Source organism: Stenella coeruleoalba, assembly GCF_951394435.1.
Source record: "Stenella coeruleoalba genome assembly, chromosome: 5".
Classification (NCBI taxonomy): Eukaryota; Metazoa; Chordata; class Mammalia; order Artiodactyla; family Delphinidae; genus Stenella; species Stenella coeruleoalba.
The window spans coordinates 99,022,237-99,038,964 of NC_137150.1; the positions used below are offsets into that span (position 1 = coordinate 99,022,237).

At 40.8% G+C, this 16,728-nt stretch overlaps 1 protein-coding gene across 2 annotated transcripts in view; it reads right to left on the reverse strand.

The window, feature by feature from the left end:
* CRYBG3 (crystallin beta-gamma domain containing 3) overlaps nucleotides 1–16,728 on the reverse strand; it is a 114,093-nt gene that overhangs the window by 68,890 nt on the left and 28,475 nt on the right. For both annotated transcript variants that reach the window (XM_079921991.1, XM_079921992.1), the window contains exons 3-4: nucleotides 13,078–13,511; nucleotides 339–6,462 (exon numbers count right to left, since the gene is read on the reverse strand). In XM_079921991.1, the coding sequence (XP_079778117.1) occupies nucleotides 339–6,462; nucleotides 13,078–13,511 (6,558 nt within the window). The remainder of the gene's footprint in view (nucleotides 1–338; nucleotides 6,463–13,077; nucleotides 13,512–16,728) is intronic.

Consider the following 16,728-nt stretch of genomic DNA (forward strand, 5'->3'; position numbering starts at 1 on the left):
TAACCTCTGGTATTTTAAAAAAAAAATCTTCACAACCTCAAAACACTGACTTTTTTTTTTTTTTTTTTTTTGCGGTATGCGGGCCTCTCACTGTTGTGGCCTCTCCCATTGCGGAGCACAGGCTCCGGACGCACAGGCCCAGCGGCCATGGCTCACGGGCCCAGCCGCTCTGTGGGATCCTCCCGGATGGGGGCACGAACCCGTGTCCCCTGCATCGGCAGGCGGACTCTCAACCACTGCGCCACCAGGGAAGCCCAACACTGATTTTCTTAATAAACTTTTAGATCATTTCATGATCCAAAGCACTACTTCACTAGTTAATAATCAAAATAACTCACCTCTGTGAACGAGCTTAATCGGCCTGAGGTGTCTCGAGCACAGCAATATTTTGACACCGGTTCCTGAAAAATTCCACCAAATCTGGCTCCTTTTTCTGAAGAACGGATTTTGGAAGTCTGCAAATACTGATGATAAGCACTCTTTAAAGAAGAATGTAGTTTGGAAGTAAGGTCAGATTTTTGTAGAAATGAGGCCTTTTCTGGCCACAGACCAATTTGCAGATTAGAGGTAGTAGGCTCATTTGACATCACATAAGAACTCTTAGAAACGCCAGTACTTTCCTGGTCATCATCAGGGCAAAATGTGACAGAAGAATCTGGCAGCTTGAAGATAACATTTTCCCGCCTTCTAGCGCTCAGACTTCCTTTGTGCAATGGCTCTTCCTCCTCTTTCTCCTCTTCCCCTCCCCTCCATCTGTCATCTTCATCCAAATTCATCTTTAAACGCTCCGATACTGACTGGAGAAGCGATAAAACAGAAGAGGACTGGTTTGCACTCTCTCTCGATTTCGTGGAGCCACGATGGCCAGGTGAGATTTCGCTGGATAGAATGTCCTCCTGAGAGCTGTCATCCTCATAAATGGGAGACAAAGCTAAGGGATAAATCTTGTACCTTTTGGCCTCTACTGATAAGATCATTTCTGAACTATCATCATCGAATGTCTCACCTAATTTAGTTTCCTTTTCAAAATGATGGAAGAGGTCAGTTCTACTCTCAGACCTTTCACACGCGGAAACAGGCATGCTGTTGGTGGATATGTCAGGAATCAGGAGGGACTGTGTTCTTCTTACTTCTGCAGTAGCATACTTGTCCTCATCTTGAAGAGGCTCTTCATATAATATAGTAAAGGAAGAACTTTCTTGTTCATCCTGAGCAACGAAGGCTAGGTTAGGCTCTTCCTTTTCATCTCCATAATCTAGATCTCTTATTTTCTTATGTACTGCAGTAACAGATGTTCTTCTGTCTAGCTTTCCTATGGTAGCCTCGGGTTGAAAATCTGGCATTGCTAAGGCTGGGTAGCCTTCATAATCCTTACTTAGCATAGGTGATTCATAACCCCTGAAAGCGGTGAGTCTAGTGTCAAACGCTGTCAAGCATGCCTTCATTTCAGTAGGCTCCTTCTCCATTTCTCCACCACTCCCTTCAGCAACCTCTTGGGGTGCTTTTTCAGCTTCAGATATGGGAGGTGTGGCCTCTTCTTGTGTAACAGGCAATTCCAGATCTGTTCCGTATGTTTTCTCAAGGTTTACCGCTGTGGACAACACTTTATGTTTCCTGACAGTCCCATCAGAATTTTCTGGGGATGTTCTTTCCATGTCTATCTTAAAGGGCATGGACACAATCGTTCCAATTGTCTCTTTTGCATCTCTCTTACATGCTTTTTCCATTTCTAAGGAAGCAGGTACTGCCTTCTTGTGTGCTTCTTTCACTTCTAACACAAAAGGAGGTACTATTTCAGTTTTCCTAATAACCCCTTTGGCATCCTTTTGGTAAGTGTTTTCCACGTCCATCATAGGTCTTTCAGTCTTTCCAGTGATCTTCTCACCATCTTTTTGGTAGATATTTACCACTTCTAATGTAATGGGCATCACCTCAGTTTTGTCCATCTTTCCTTCAGCATCTTTTTGGTAAATATCTTCCATTTCTAGTGTAGCAGGTATCATTTCAACCTTTTTGGCAGTGCCCTCAACATCTTTGTGGTAGAAATTGTCCATTTCTGACATAACCAAAGTCATCCCGGTCTTACCAACATCCCCTTCAGCATCCTTTTGGTAAACATTTTCCATTTCTAACGTAGCAGGTACCACTTCAGTCTTTCCAGTGATTCCCTCTGCATCTTTTTGGTAGACATTTTTCAGTTCTGACATATCAGGTGTTATGTCAGTTTTCCCAATATCCCCTTCAGTATCCCTCATTTCATAAGCTTTTTCCATTCCTAAAATGGCGGGTAATCCCTCCGTTTTTTCAATATACCTCTCAGCATCCATTTGGTATGCTTCTCTCATTTTAAGAATTTCAGTTGCTGGCTCAGTTTTCGAGGTATGCAACTCAGCATCCTCTTTATGTGCTCTTCCCACTTCTGACATAGGGGGAACTGCCTCATATTTCATAATATTCAATTCAGCATCCTTCTTATTTGGTTTTCCCATTTCTACCATGGAAGGTATAAGCTCAGTTCTTTCTACATTTACTTCAGTGTCCTTCTTGTGTACTTTCCCTACTTCTGACACTGCAAGGGGTACGCTTTTATTACTATGTCCTGGCAAGCTTTTTTCAGACATACATAAAAGAGTATCAGACAAAACGCTTTTAGATGTCCCAGGTACATGGATGTCATCATTCACAAATGGAGGCCACGTGAAATTTAATACAAGAGTTCTTCTTTCCTCTGTCTCAGTTTTGTGATTATCAACACCCTTTATTTCCATTTTCTCTTTACAGTCCTTGTTGAGAAACGAATGTGCTTCTGACTTATCATCTAACCCTGTATGGGGCGTGTCTTCAGCTAGTAAAACAGTATCTGACTCCTGCAAGTTTATACTATCAGACTGTCCACCTCTATTTCCTGAAAAAGGGGATTTTTGGTAGAGAACAATTTCTCTTCCTTTAATTGACTCTGTGTCACTAACTAAGTTACTTACAGCAAAGAATCTACCTAATACTTTTTCACTAATTTCACATGTGCTTTGATTTCCTGCCTGTTCTGACACCAAGAACTCCCTTATCATATCAAGCGGCTTAACACTATCACTGTTCAGAAGTTTTGAAGTATTAGCCTGAAGTTCAGAATCCCGGGTATCCCGAGCATCGTTTGCTAAGGTTTCTTGGGCTGAATAAATAATCTCATTGACTAATTCCCTAGCTTGATCTTCTAACAACCAAGATACATTCATTCTATCAGAATCAAAAAGGAGACTCTTCTCACCAACCATAGGTGAAGCACAAGCCTTTTCTTCCCCTTGGACTTCAGACATGTTTTCCACGGCCTGCTCTTCCAAATGCTCTGTCAGCTGGATCCCTGTCAGTGTCACTTCTGATGGGCTTTTCTCAAGGATGTCTTCTTTTAGGGTACCTGGATTCATTATGCCGCCTACGGCTATATACTCCTGGCAGGTACCAACTGTGTGTCTGGACTTTAGCTCTTCCCTGACAGAATTAAAGATCTCACCAATCAATGTATCAGCCTTTTTACATAAACCACTTTCGAGGTCCAGAAGTTGCTCACGTGCTCTCCTCCTTGCTTCTATGTGCTCAGCAGATGCTTCAGAACACTGCTGGCTTGAGCTGTTAACTGACGCTGGGGCCCCAGCAACTGCTCCAGTCTCTGCTTCCATAGGACTGTCAAATTGAGCAGCAGTTGGGAAATCAACTGATACCATCCCAGTATGATCCCCAAAATGGTCCTGAAGTGGGGTGACTTCTGCCCCTGTTGGGAGAGATGTTTCAAATTCCAAATAAGAGCTATCAGGGTACAGCAGGTTAGTCAAGGAGGCACCTTCATGTGGGACATCTATGGTAACTTTTACAGAACTAAAATCCTTTGGGGGATTCTGTGAACTTGTAACCATGCTAACTTCTTCAGAGTTACTGGAGGAAGAAGCCATGCCATCAATACCACCACTTAGGAGATGAGCACCCTCTTTCTTTCTGTGAGATGAGGCTCTCTTTTCTGATCTCAGCACAGAAGGATGAGTACGAAAATTTGAATCCTCAGATGCAAACGTATTTTTTTCCAAACTCACACCAGAGCCCAGAAAAGGTGCATTTACTGCTGCGCTGTCAGTTTCTTGGAATTTGGGGGAAGTATTAGTGAAACTGAGTTCTGCCATTTCTGAAAAACCAGAAATCTTTTTGGTCCCACAGATAACTGCAGGTTGATGAATCACAGAAGTGTTGGCTTCACAGTTCTGTGCCATTTGCCTAGTGACTTTTCCATCATGAACAGCAGGTAAAGTCCCAAGTATATTACTTTGGAGATGAGCAGAATTACCTGAGGCTTCCACCTCTGCTTCCTGTGTACCTTGATATTTGGAGGCAGAAGGAGAAACCTCAGTTTGGCGATTCTCTTTAAGGCTGGCATCTGAATATTTCTCTTTAATCTCTTTATGACCCACTAACTGAAAACTTCTGTCCTGTTCAACTTCTAGGGAAGTCAATTCTGATAAAAGAGGACTTGCTGGCTCATCTGTAATTTCAAGTGGAGAAGAGATTGTATCCTGAGAAGTGTCTCTGGGCTCTGTTTGGGGAACAGATATCTTGGAGAGACCTAGAGTTTTTCCTCTTCCAGAATGTGACCCAACAGGAACACTGTTCTGACTGTCAACTTCAGACGTTGACAACATTTCTGCAAGGTTATCAGTTTTGGTTTCCAAGGAGAAAAGAGAATCAGACTTGCCTATAGTGCCCTGACTTGCTTTGGCGTTTGACAGCATGAACTCTGCTTTATCACGGTCTTGAGATGAAGTGGAACTGTGGTCCTTAGAGAGGCTTTCGGACTCAAAGCTCAAGTCCACTGCAGTTAAGTGGGTGTCACTGGCTTCAAGACCTAGTGGAAACTGGCATTTTCCACTATCAGGAAGCACTTCCTTGGACTCAGGAATTGCAGATGCACGCTCAGGATGAAGGCAAGCAGGGAGACTCTTCCTGTCTGTGGCCTCAGCATGATTTGCCACATTTTCTTCTTGACACTTACGAGGCTGATGGGAAATACCAATGATGCTGACATCCCCAGTTTCAGTGAGCACAGAGGAACCTTCATTCTTTAAGACAGGAATATCCAACCTGCTCAGCAGGCCAGCTCGGGAAACAAAGGTAGGAGATGAAGTATTGAAATCTGATTTTTTATGGTCAAGGTTAAGAGATGTCCTGGCATCAGGTGATGCTTTGGCTTGCTGAGGACTCTGAGAGTCAAGAATAGATCCTGAAATGTGATTTCTATCCAGTTCAGGTGATATTTTATTTTCTAAGCATGCTACAACGGCTAATTCACTGGTGTGTTGTACAGAGGCAGCATCCTTTTCATTCATTCTAACAATGGGAGGCATTTTGCTATGTGGCCTAACGAGCTTCTTGGCTTCTGTTACCAACAACTTGTCAGTACCTTTGGGTAATGACTCGATTCTATCTTCTGGAGTTTTTCCATGACTTGAAGTTGTGGGTTCACCAACTGAGGTGCTTTCTGTTTCTTGCTTGATTTCTGTAGGAGCCAAATTTTCCTGTGTGTCCAGGGCAGACAATCTGTTTTCTTCACTTACAAGTTCTGTGTCTGTTACAGCATGTCTCTGGAGAGCAATGTTGCTGGTGTGATTGGCAGCGTGCTTTGACGAGTTACCTTCGGTGTGCTTGTCAGAACACTTACTCTCTGGCCACTGCAGAGCTTGATGCCTAGTTGATTTATTTGGACTTGGCAAATCTGTATTTCCATGTTTGGTAGTGTCACTCCCATCAGATTTACTACCAGAGAAGTCGGAAACAGCAGGGTTCTCAGGCTCAACACGCTCCTCTCTTTGCACCAGTGTCCCATCACTCATCATCGAGCTGTTTTCTATTACCGTAGTTTCTGGTGTTGCTGTCCTCTGCAAGTCTGGACTGCAAGGAATTTTGCTACTGTTACTTTTTGTAAACAATGCTGAACATACCAAATTTCTGTCAGTCTGAGAAACTGGTATACAACTGAAATGGTGCTGTGAGTCAAATTCTCCATCAGTGGAGCTAGAGTTAGTCTCAGAACGGGATGACCGACTTCTCTCAGGTCCCCCAGGATCATTTTTATTTAAAACATCCCTAGAAGAAGCAGTGCTAGACAGTTCTCGGTTGTTTGTTGAATGGCTTTCTGGGTTGATATTTATTTTATTATAATCAGAGTCTTCTATCCGGCCTTTAAGCACTTGTCCTTTCACAGAAACGTCTGTGCTAGCTGATGACAATGACACCATCCCAGCCTCTATCTCACTTCCAAGGCCAATATGTGTGCTCGTACTAGAGTCGGAACTTTCATTTTCTCTGTCTAAGGGATTCAAGGTTTCCAGCGCCGTCTGCTGCTTCAAATACTTCCTAATTTGTCTGGGGCCTCGGTACGTGGCATATGTTACTACAGGCCTCTCTGGTGTACCATCCATTTGTCTGCAAAAAGAAATAGCATGAGAGTATCAGGAAATATAATTAGTAACACTTAACAGTAATTCCAGAAATCATAGTGAAGTATATCTTTCAAACACTCCTATTCTTCATATGTCCAAACTTGGGAAGGAAATCCTAGAATATTTAGTTCAACCTATCTTTATTAAGCATAATACAGACGTGACCAGCAGCACATAAGTGTCAACCAGCATGAATGTCTGAGCTCCTCAGAACTGTCCCTCTCACCTGATTACGTCTGTCTCTCTCACGGTGGTTAATGGAGAGAATGTGGGCTGACAAGCCTGAGGCCGGAGTTCTAGCTCTGATCTCCAAAGAGTTTTTGACTAGAAGGAACCACATTGCCTTTGTGCCTCATACTGGTACCTCATGGCTAATCACTGATTTCTCCACCATATCAGAGCATCATAGCGAGCTTCTCTTCCTTTCTTTAGATGTGAATTTGGAACAGCAACTTTTAGCACAGAGTTAGAGAAGTTGTAACGAAAACACCTGGCAAGATGTCTAGCCTGCAGTAAGCACTCAATATATACTTAAGTCAATAAACGACAGAATTCCCTTAAAAATCCTCTCTCCTGTTAAGTTCTTCAATTAGCAGAGTAAGTATTAAACTGGCTGGGTGAATGCAGAAATCAAAAAAGGTTTCTAGCACAAGTTCCCTACTTTTTCTCAACCCTAGCATAAAGTTCCTGATGTCCTCAGCATCTAACTTCTTTTGGAGAATCTACCCCTGGGAGCTCTGATGCTATGCTATGCTATGCTGCCTTACAGCCCTTAACACACACCTTTCTCTCCCCTTCAATTCCAGCCCCAGACAGAAGCTTCTGTCCTATAAGACTCAGTTCCCAAGTTAACCCCAATGCAAACCTACCCCAAGACCCCGTTACTGCTAGAACGGGCAGTTAGCCTCTGATCTGTGGGGACAAAGGGCCCTGAGCACATCACTTGCCATATTAGATTATAAAGATATATGCACTGATTTATTTCCCCACTAACCTAGTGCCTATTTGAAGGCAGGCACTACATCTTCATCATTTTCTTTCTTTTTTTTTTTTTTTTGTGGTGCGCAGGCCTCTCACTGTTGTGGCCTCTCCCGTTGCGGAGCACGGGCTCTGGACGCACAGGCTTAGCGGCCATGGCTCACGGGCCCAGCTGCTCTGCGGCATGTGGGATCTTCCCGGACCAGGGCACGAACCCGTGTCCCCCGCATCGGCAGGCGGACTCTCAACCACTGCGTCACCAGGGAAGCCCCATTTTCATATTTTTAAGTGCCCTACATAAGATTTGGCAAATGATGTATGTTTAATAACTTTGTGTGAATTAATGAATGGCTAAGTAAAGCAATGATACTAAACGCTAAGTAATTTGTTTCTGTCTTAATCCTTATAAATGATACTAAAGTGTTTTCAATTCTGCTCTCTAGTTACATTTTAGGGTCCCAGCTACAAAAATGTATGGTAGAAAAACTTGATGTATGCTCTAACTTTTTCAGGTTAAACATATAATTAACAAAACATTTTAGAACCCATACGAATAACTAAGAAATCCAGTTATCAGTATTCCACTATCTAAAAATGAGGTATTTTCTCCCCAACTTTTTAATAAATTTATTTTTTTTGGCGTTGGGTCTTCATTGCTGTGCACGGGCTTTCTCTAGTTGCGGAGAGCAGGGGCTACCCTTTGTTGCTGTGTGTGGGCTTCTCACTGGGGTGGCTTCTCTTGTTGTGGAGCATGGGCTCTAGGCACGTGGGCTTCAGTAGTTGTGGCTTGCGGGCTCTAGAGCACAGGCTCAGTAGTTGTAGCACTCGGGCTTAGTTGCTCCACAGCATGTGGGATCTTCCCGGACCAGGGCTCGAACCCGTGTCCCCTGCATTGGCAGGCTGATTCTTAACCACTGCTCCACCAGGGAAGCCCTCTCCCCAACTTTAAAGCAACACCATGAAGAATGCTAGGTTTGTCCACATGACAAAACACAAAGTAAACCTCTGACAAGTAAAATCTCAATTAACTGTGCCCCTTAACGTAGTTCTTGAATTTTAGCTGAAATAATTTATTTCAATCTATGTAATTGCTGGCCTATAAAATCCTACCACACCACTATTGTAAAAGTTTGTATTAGTTACATTCATTTTACTGTCTATTTTAAAAGAGCTACAGGAGATGTATAGAGAAAAGCTTTGCCTTGGAGAAGTGATTTTAGCTACTACACAAATTTCAGGCTAGATCAAAGACAGTTATGAAACAAAGTTAAAAGTTGGATAAGGGAACCTATCTAAGAAAACATACGAGAAGAAAAAATACATATAGGTAAATTAATGTTATTGGTAAAATCCTATATCAAAATGCATAAATTATTCAGAAAATACAAGAGCCTTTCAGAACAATACACGAAGATCCAGAAGTATGAACAGATGACAAGAAGTTTTATTGTTTGATTTCTCTTTCAAAGCTTTTAAATTTTATACTTAAAACCTACTTTCAAGGCTGCAAATTTTTTTTTCCCTAAAAGATCACCAAAATGTACATGATGTCCGAAGAAATAAGACTCGAGAGATAAGGATCAGAAGTTTATTCTTCAAGTATAGTAAACTCAGGTTCTCTTACTACCAACTCCATCCTAACGAGACGTCAAGGCGTTTTATTCTACATCAATCCAATAATGCGACTTTTGCTCTAAAAGAACTTCTATTAAAATAAAGCACAGAGAAAAATCCACTCCAGAAAAAATTTCAGTTCACTGTAAGAATGCCTTTTGGTAGTTTTGGAGTCCTTTTTGGGGGGGTGGGGCGCGGATAATTGTTTTCCATTCCCATCTTGGGAGCTTTCTGGTTACTGTCAACTAGAATGATTAAACTGATTTATATGAACCAGTATAAATTTCTAATGAAATAATCTCCCTCAGCACCCTAGGTGGAAATGTTATACTCTTGTGACTAAAATATGTACCCTTTATACTAAACAACTATACTATCACGTTTAAAGCACTGAACATCAAAGTTTCAAGCTTAGCTTCATGTATTATAATTAGTCCTTTCAGGTACTGATGAGCTACACTCACACTTTGTAAAGGGTTAGTCATGCCAAGATAGTCTATTTTCTACAACATTCTCTCACAGGTTGTAGTTGAGTCTTCATAACTGAATAGTATTAAGACCATAAAACTGTCCTTTAATTAAGATTTTCCCTAATACAGAAAATAGAAAGAAAATGGAAATGTCAAAAATACATAACTTTACAAATAAACTAAAGATAGAAAATTAAAAAGGTTTATTTTCACAAACTGAATAAAGAACATATTCATTTCATGTATTATGTAATTGTGCATGGGATCTGTAGCTTATTCAATATAAGTAGAGGTATGTGACCTAAACAACACTAAGAAAAAAGTAAAATATCTAGAAATTTCAAATATTTAAGGGAATAGACATACATATTGCAAATCTGGAAAGGTTTTTATGCATTTCAGCCCAAACCTAACTACCTATCATGTGCAAGTTTATTAAGCCTCCAAGTACTACATATGGCTGTACTCTATCCTGGATAAACTTAATGCATCTGATACTACAAAGATCAACCAAAGACATGTGTCATTCTTCAAAGAAAATTCTATAAAGGCAGCCTGAAAATAATAGCATTAGAGCAAAAGTATTCAGTATATCTAATTCACTTTTAGTAAGTATGATTAAGCTACATTTTTAGTGTTAAGATTTATTTCCTTTCAAATTACATAGTGAAGAATATCTTCAGGCTTCCCTGGTGGCACAGTGGTTAAGAATCCGCCTGCCAATGCAGGGGACATGGGTTTGATCCCTGGCCCAGGAGGATCCCACATACCACGGAGCAACTAAGCCCGTGTACCACAACCACTGAGCCTGCGCTCTAGAGCCCGTAAGCCACAACTACTGAAGCCCGCGCACCTAGAGCCCGTGCTCTGCAACAAAAAAAACCACCGCAATGAGAAGCCCCCGCTCGCTGCAACTAGAGAAAGTCCATGCACAGCAATGAAGACCCAACACAGTCAAAATAAAAATAAATAAATAAATTTATTTTTTTTAAAAAAGAATATCTTCTCTCTGGGACCTCCCTGGTGGTGCAGTGGTTAAGAATCTGCCTGCCAATGCAGGGAACACGGGTTCGAGCCCTGGTCTGGGTAGATCCCATATACCGCGGAGCAACTAAGCCCGTGTGCCACAACTACTGAGCCTGTGCTCTAGAGCCCACATGCCACAACTACTGAGCCCACACACCTAGAGCCCATGCTCTGCAACAAGAGAAGCCACCACAATGAGAAGCCCGCACACCGCAACGAAGAGTAGCCCCCGCTAGTTGCAACTAGAGAAAGCCCGCGCACAGCAACAAAGACCCAATGCAGCCAAAACAAATAAAATAAAAATAAAAATAATTTTTTAAAAAGAATATCTTCTCTCACAATAGGGAAGGCTTTTAACTATTTTATGTAAAGAAAAGCTGCAAAACCAGACATTTACTTAAAAAGCACAATAAAGTTTTGACAGAAGAGTTTCTCATGATGGATATGAATTTGCTGAAAATGTAAGAATTGCAGAACTTTTTAAAGAATTTCAATCCAACAGTGAAGTAGCTTCCTACATAAATTACACGAGAAGCATGAGTTAATGTATGGAAAGTAATCTAAAAAGTGTTAGCACAACAGGTTTACTTAAAGGCTTTATTGGTATTAAAAATGAAATTTGCATACTCAACGGTACATAAAAACAATTACACAGCTGTTTATTATTTTTAATTAAGTGAAGATGAAATCATTTACAATGCTTTTTGATAAGGATTTTTTTCTAACACTTCAAATTATAGGTAATAACTTGTCTAAATTTTGACTTGTATATTTATATGATTATATTTGCATATAATTGTATATACTATTTACATACAAATTTTGTATATAATTTTCTGATTTGCCAATTTAATGTATCATTGTTCACAGTTTTTATCATAGAGAGTTGGAAAACTGGAAGCAATCCTATCTACTGATCTTCTCTTTCCTGATACTTTCCATTGCTATCATGCTTAGAAAATTGTTTCTCACCAGAATAATTCACATTTAGCTGCTTTTAGTTTTGTATGTTTCTTAAACATTTTTATTCCACTTTAATTTTAATGTAAAAATGAGATGAGTATCTAGCTTTTATTTTTTTCTCCAAATTATTATCCCATTTCCCCAAGTCTTCCTTTTTACAAGAATACATAATGCCATCACATTCAAGGGCTCAAATCACAAAATACACAAGGGTCTATTTCTAGACTGTCTATTCTGTTCCATATAAATGTCTAGCAAATATTACACCAGTATTACATCATTTCAATTTACGTAGCTTTATCAGTACACTTTAACAACTGGTAGGGCAAGCCCCACCTCATCACTCTTGATGGGCAAACCCAAATCCATCTGGGGTCTCAGTTCTCACAACTGTAAGATGGGTCTGTGCCTACCCCTACTTCAAAAGCTTACTATGAGGAATTCACTGAAATCACATGCATGAGGACTCTCTGAAACTATAAAGAATCACATAGTCTAAATTGTCATCTGACTATAGTATTAATGAACTCTTCAAAGAACAAAAATAATTCTCAAGTAGAGTTTAAATTAAAATCAGTAAAACAGATCTATGGACTTCCCTGGTGGCACAGTGGTTAAGAATCTGCCTGCCAATGCAGGGGACACGGGTTCGAGCCCTGGTCCAGGAAGATCCCACAGGCCGCAGAGAAACTAAGCCCATGCACCACAACTACTGAGCCCTGTGCCACAACTGCTGAAGCCCACGTGCCTAGAGTCTGAGCACTGCAACAAAGAGTAGCCCCTGCGCGCCACAACTAGAGAAAGCCCACACAGCAACAAAGACCCAATGCAGCCAAAAATAAATAAATTAATAAATTTTTAAAAATAAAATAAAACAGATCCTTATCAGTTATGAATGAATACTTTTATGTTACACAAAATGTCTAATGGACTCAACATTGTTACAAACATTTTCTGGATAGAAAATGTTCCTTCTAGCTCATTTGAGTCAAAGAAAAACAAGTTAGTGCCCATTTGTAAATCAAAGAAAGAAAAAAGGGTTGGTGAAGTGCTTCTTAAATTTCTTCAAGATTTGTTTCTTGGAGCTGTGGGAAAGGTTCAAAAGGCTAATTCCATAAATAAAGTCAATTTAATTTCTTTTCTTAACCCCTTTAATTGGATTCCACAAAGAAAAGATATTGATGGAACGTGAACACAAACCGTAGGATTATTTTTGTTCCCAAAATGCAGATACTGAACACATTGCCTGTCCTACTACAGAAGAATTCAGACAACAGAAAACACTCCCATTTAAGGAAGTCTTAAATCAGAAATAAATCGTTTACTATGACAAAGTTAGCACCTAAAAGGTATTAGTACCACCCCCTAAAATAGCTCAAAGGGCCCTAGATATGTGTATGGTACACAGAATCATATAATTTTTCACCTAGTAGCAGGGACATTACAGAATACTTTTTCTAATCCCCTTACTTAACAGTAGTAGAACTAAGGCTCAAAAGCTAGGTCCAAAAGCTCAGTTTTTTTAGATAAGTAGATTTTAAACTTACTTTCTTAGCAAATCACTGGTTTCCTGTTCACTGTCTTGTGTTGTATCCAAAGACAAGGCATCTGAGAGTTCAGCTGAGTTGGATTCTTGTGCTTCTGCTGGAAGTGCCAGGGTTCCCAGGGAGCCACTGACAACAGCCCTCTCCCTTTGGACCCCTTCATCAGGATGGTCACTGGGATTTCGTAAGTCTTTCTCAGTTTTGTCATGTTCATCTTTGAAAGAAGACTGCTTGGCTTCACCAAGAGATGATTTTCCTGAGATGTTGAATAAGTTACCAAGAAACTGAAAAAAGCTTTCTTTCGGCTGTTTATCGCTTTCTCCCATTCTGGCATCTGAAGTGGAACCGGAAAGGTCATTTGGCTTTTTGGAATCTTCCTGTGTTGGAAGAGTGATTAGCTTCTCAGCATGGTTCCTTTTGTCCTCACTTTGGGGAATCTTTGAAAACAAAAGAGAGAATATTAAGCAACATCATTTAAAAAATGACATAGGCTAACTGATAACCTATTACATGACACACTCTGTGCCCGATGCCAGGGATACATCTGTGAATAAGACAGATGGCTTTTGTTCCCTAGTAGTTTACAAGCTACTGAAGGGCACCGTCAGTGCAACTTTAACAAAGCTATATAGTAAATGTCACAAAGGGGGAAGGACAGCCCACATGGGGACCCAGGAGTAACCAGTCCAGATTTGGTTGTGGAGAGAGCAGAGGAGGTAACTCAGGGGATGCTTCCTAAAGGAAGTGTCCTCTGAAGGAGACCTAAAAAGTGCCTATGTGATGCTTGTGCATCTCCCTCACTCTCTGTTCTCCGCTCCCTGCTTCTTCTCCCCGTCTCTCCGCATTTAGAGAGGTGTCAGCTTCTAAGGAGTTTAAAAGGACTGGAGGTAAGAGTGTAAAATGAGAAGAGCAAAAAGTTAAGTATGGAGAGATAAGTAAAAGGACAGATCATGGCAGACCTCAGAGGTGTTTAAATTTAGCTTTTATTATTACAGAGCTAATGGACAGTATTTTCACACACTCGGTACATCAGACAACACCTAAATAGACTTCATCATTTCAGCACTGTGTTAACCTCTGAAGCTGCCACATGGTGGAAAACTGTTCCTCAGGAAGATGAGGAAAGACAGCAACATGGTGTACCAATTTAGAGGAAAAGCCCGCTACAGACTCTTCAAGGTAAAACACAAAGCCCTGATATGTGCACTAATGCAAACGGTGGGCAGCACCGGGAATTCTTGCAGACGTTAAACACTTTCAGGGGTGCATCTTACCTGCTCATAATTAACCTACTAGTGAAGCAAGCTCCCATTCACGCGTACTCTGTGTGAGGAGACGGAGCTGCTCCATCCGAGCGCGCGCTGGCATTCCAGGGCACACTCCTCCCTAAAGCTGCGTTAGCTTCAGGCCAAGGGACCAGCTCAGCCTGCCTTCCCAACACGCTCACTCACCTACTTGTGAAAGGAATGCGGTCTGATAGTATGTGTCAGATGTCACACTCACTAGTCCTTATAAAAGGAAAGCTCAAGTGTGAGTCAGAAAAATATCAGGACACCAAGGTGAGACCACCTTAGGCCACTGCAGGTTCACAGGAAAACGTTTTGTAAGAAGCTGATCTTCAAGAAGCCAAGAACATCATAAGTATAATGTCATTTGTTCACCCCCCTTCCCTGTTTTAATCCAAATTCAAAACAGTTTAAAGGAGTGTTCCACTAACCACTAATAATATTTGGCATATGGAGGGTTGAGAAAATGTTTAGAACCCATTAACCCAGGAAATTAGTTTCAAGCGAACAATATTTTTTGTTTGTTCCCACCTTAGAAGTCAGGGATATTTCTGAGTAAACACACAGCATAGCATTTTTCTGTGTGTTACGTCCTTAATGTAACTTGTGAGTCTCTACGTTTAGAGTAGCACCAGCCTTCCAGAGGCACTCAAAGTCTCGCCTTTTACTGGTTTCAACGGCATCTCAATCCCACGCGCCTCCACTTCACCCACCCAGCCTCCTGCTCTTTATGGGGTCCGCCCTATAAATTAACTGCGCCCTCTCCTCGCGTTGACAGCATAGATGGCCTCTCGGTACAGCAGCAGAAAATATGCTAGTTGACATTTTGAAAGTGATCGTGTGTATGAAAGACATATATTTTTTTGCCTTTAACTACTCCATTTAATTTGTTGTAATGGCCACCCACAATATTTCTTCCTGCTTCAAAATGAACCAAGACTGCAGCACGAAGAGAACAGTGATTTGTTTCCTGCAACGAGTATCATCACTCCTCCTGGGAGGCTACCCGAGGAACGGGAACTACAGGCTGCTCACTAAAATAACACAAATATTCCTGAAATGCTTTAGAGAGTCACAAAGGAGTTCTATAAAATTGGGGCAATGGTTTTTGAAAAAGGAAAACTTAGAGAACATGGAAATTACATTTTTTGACATCCATAAAATCTCAAGACAAATAATTTGTCAAAAATACTATTTCTCTCACTGCCTCAATTATTTTTACTTGACGATTCCTTTCAAAATATAATGGACTGCTGTCTCAACAAGGAAAATACATTTTGCTAAACTAGTGAAAGCCTTCTCATTTAACGCTTTTACAATGATATATATAAAATTTTAAAAAATCACTTGTTTCTCTTTCCCCTCAATTATCACTTCTTTGCTATTCCAGAATCCCAGTATCTTAAGAGCATTTTAATGTCTTAGTTGCTTAATTTTTGCCTACTAATCTTGTGAGAAATTTGTATCAGTAATTAAAATACCTTCAACAACACCACCAAAAAACTATTTAAATTTAGAGACAAAAGTTAGCACGAAAGAGCACTGCTATTCAAAGTTAACACAACAAACCCAGTATTTATATAACTACATCTTAAAATTTGATATAAAATAGCTGCTCTTTGACCTCAGCCTAGACAACAATGAAGTTCAGCCTGCCACAAGCTAGGGCCAATGTCACCTGCCAATAGTACTGTCTGCCACTGTTCCAACGAGTACTAGAATGAAAGCACTCAGGATTCAAGCAAACGTTAACAAAACATCGGTTCCAGTTGCCCTCAAAGATGTTGGTATTCCGAATGTAACATATAAAGGCTACTAATGAAGGCATATGTATCTTGGGAATTTAATTTTTTTTCCCTTCATACTCAATATGTTGTAACGCAGTGTCCTTAGGTCCAAATTCATCCATCTATCTAACTATTCTCTTTGCTATGTGCCCAATACAGGGAAACACAGGAAAGCATTAAGAACAATGATTAATAATACTCAGCTGTGGCTTCAAGGAACTTACAGTCCAGCAAGATACTCATCATTATATCACTGGGTGGGGCAAGGGAGAGATATGTACACAATGGAAGACAAAATTAATCTGGCTGGGGATGGGGAGAATTCTCTACACAGAGGTGATGTTCGAGCTTGCTCCTGAAGGGTGAGAAGAGCATTCAACACATAAGGTAGCGCCTGGGTCGAGCACACAGAAGTGTGAAGTACGTTTATTACGGCAGGGCTGTGGGTGAAGAAGACTGGGGCACGGAGGATAGAGAATGAAGTCGATAAGATGACCAATTAGAAGTGGAGGGTGAGAGATAACAAAGTCACAGATGATTAAGTGTTCTAAATTGGGAAACTATCTAAGTAGTTAAGACAA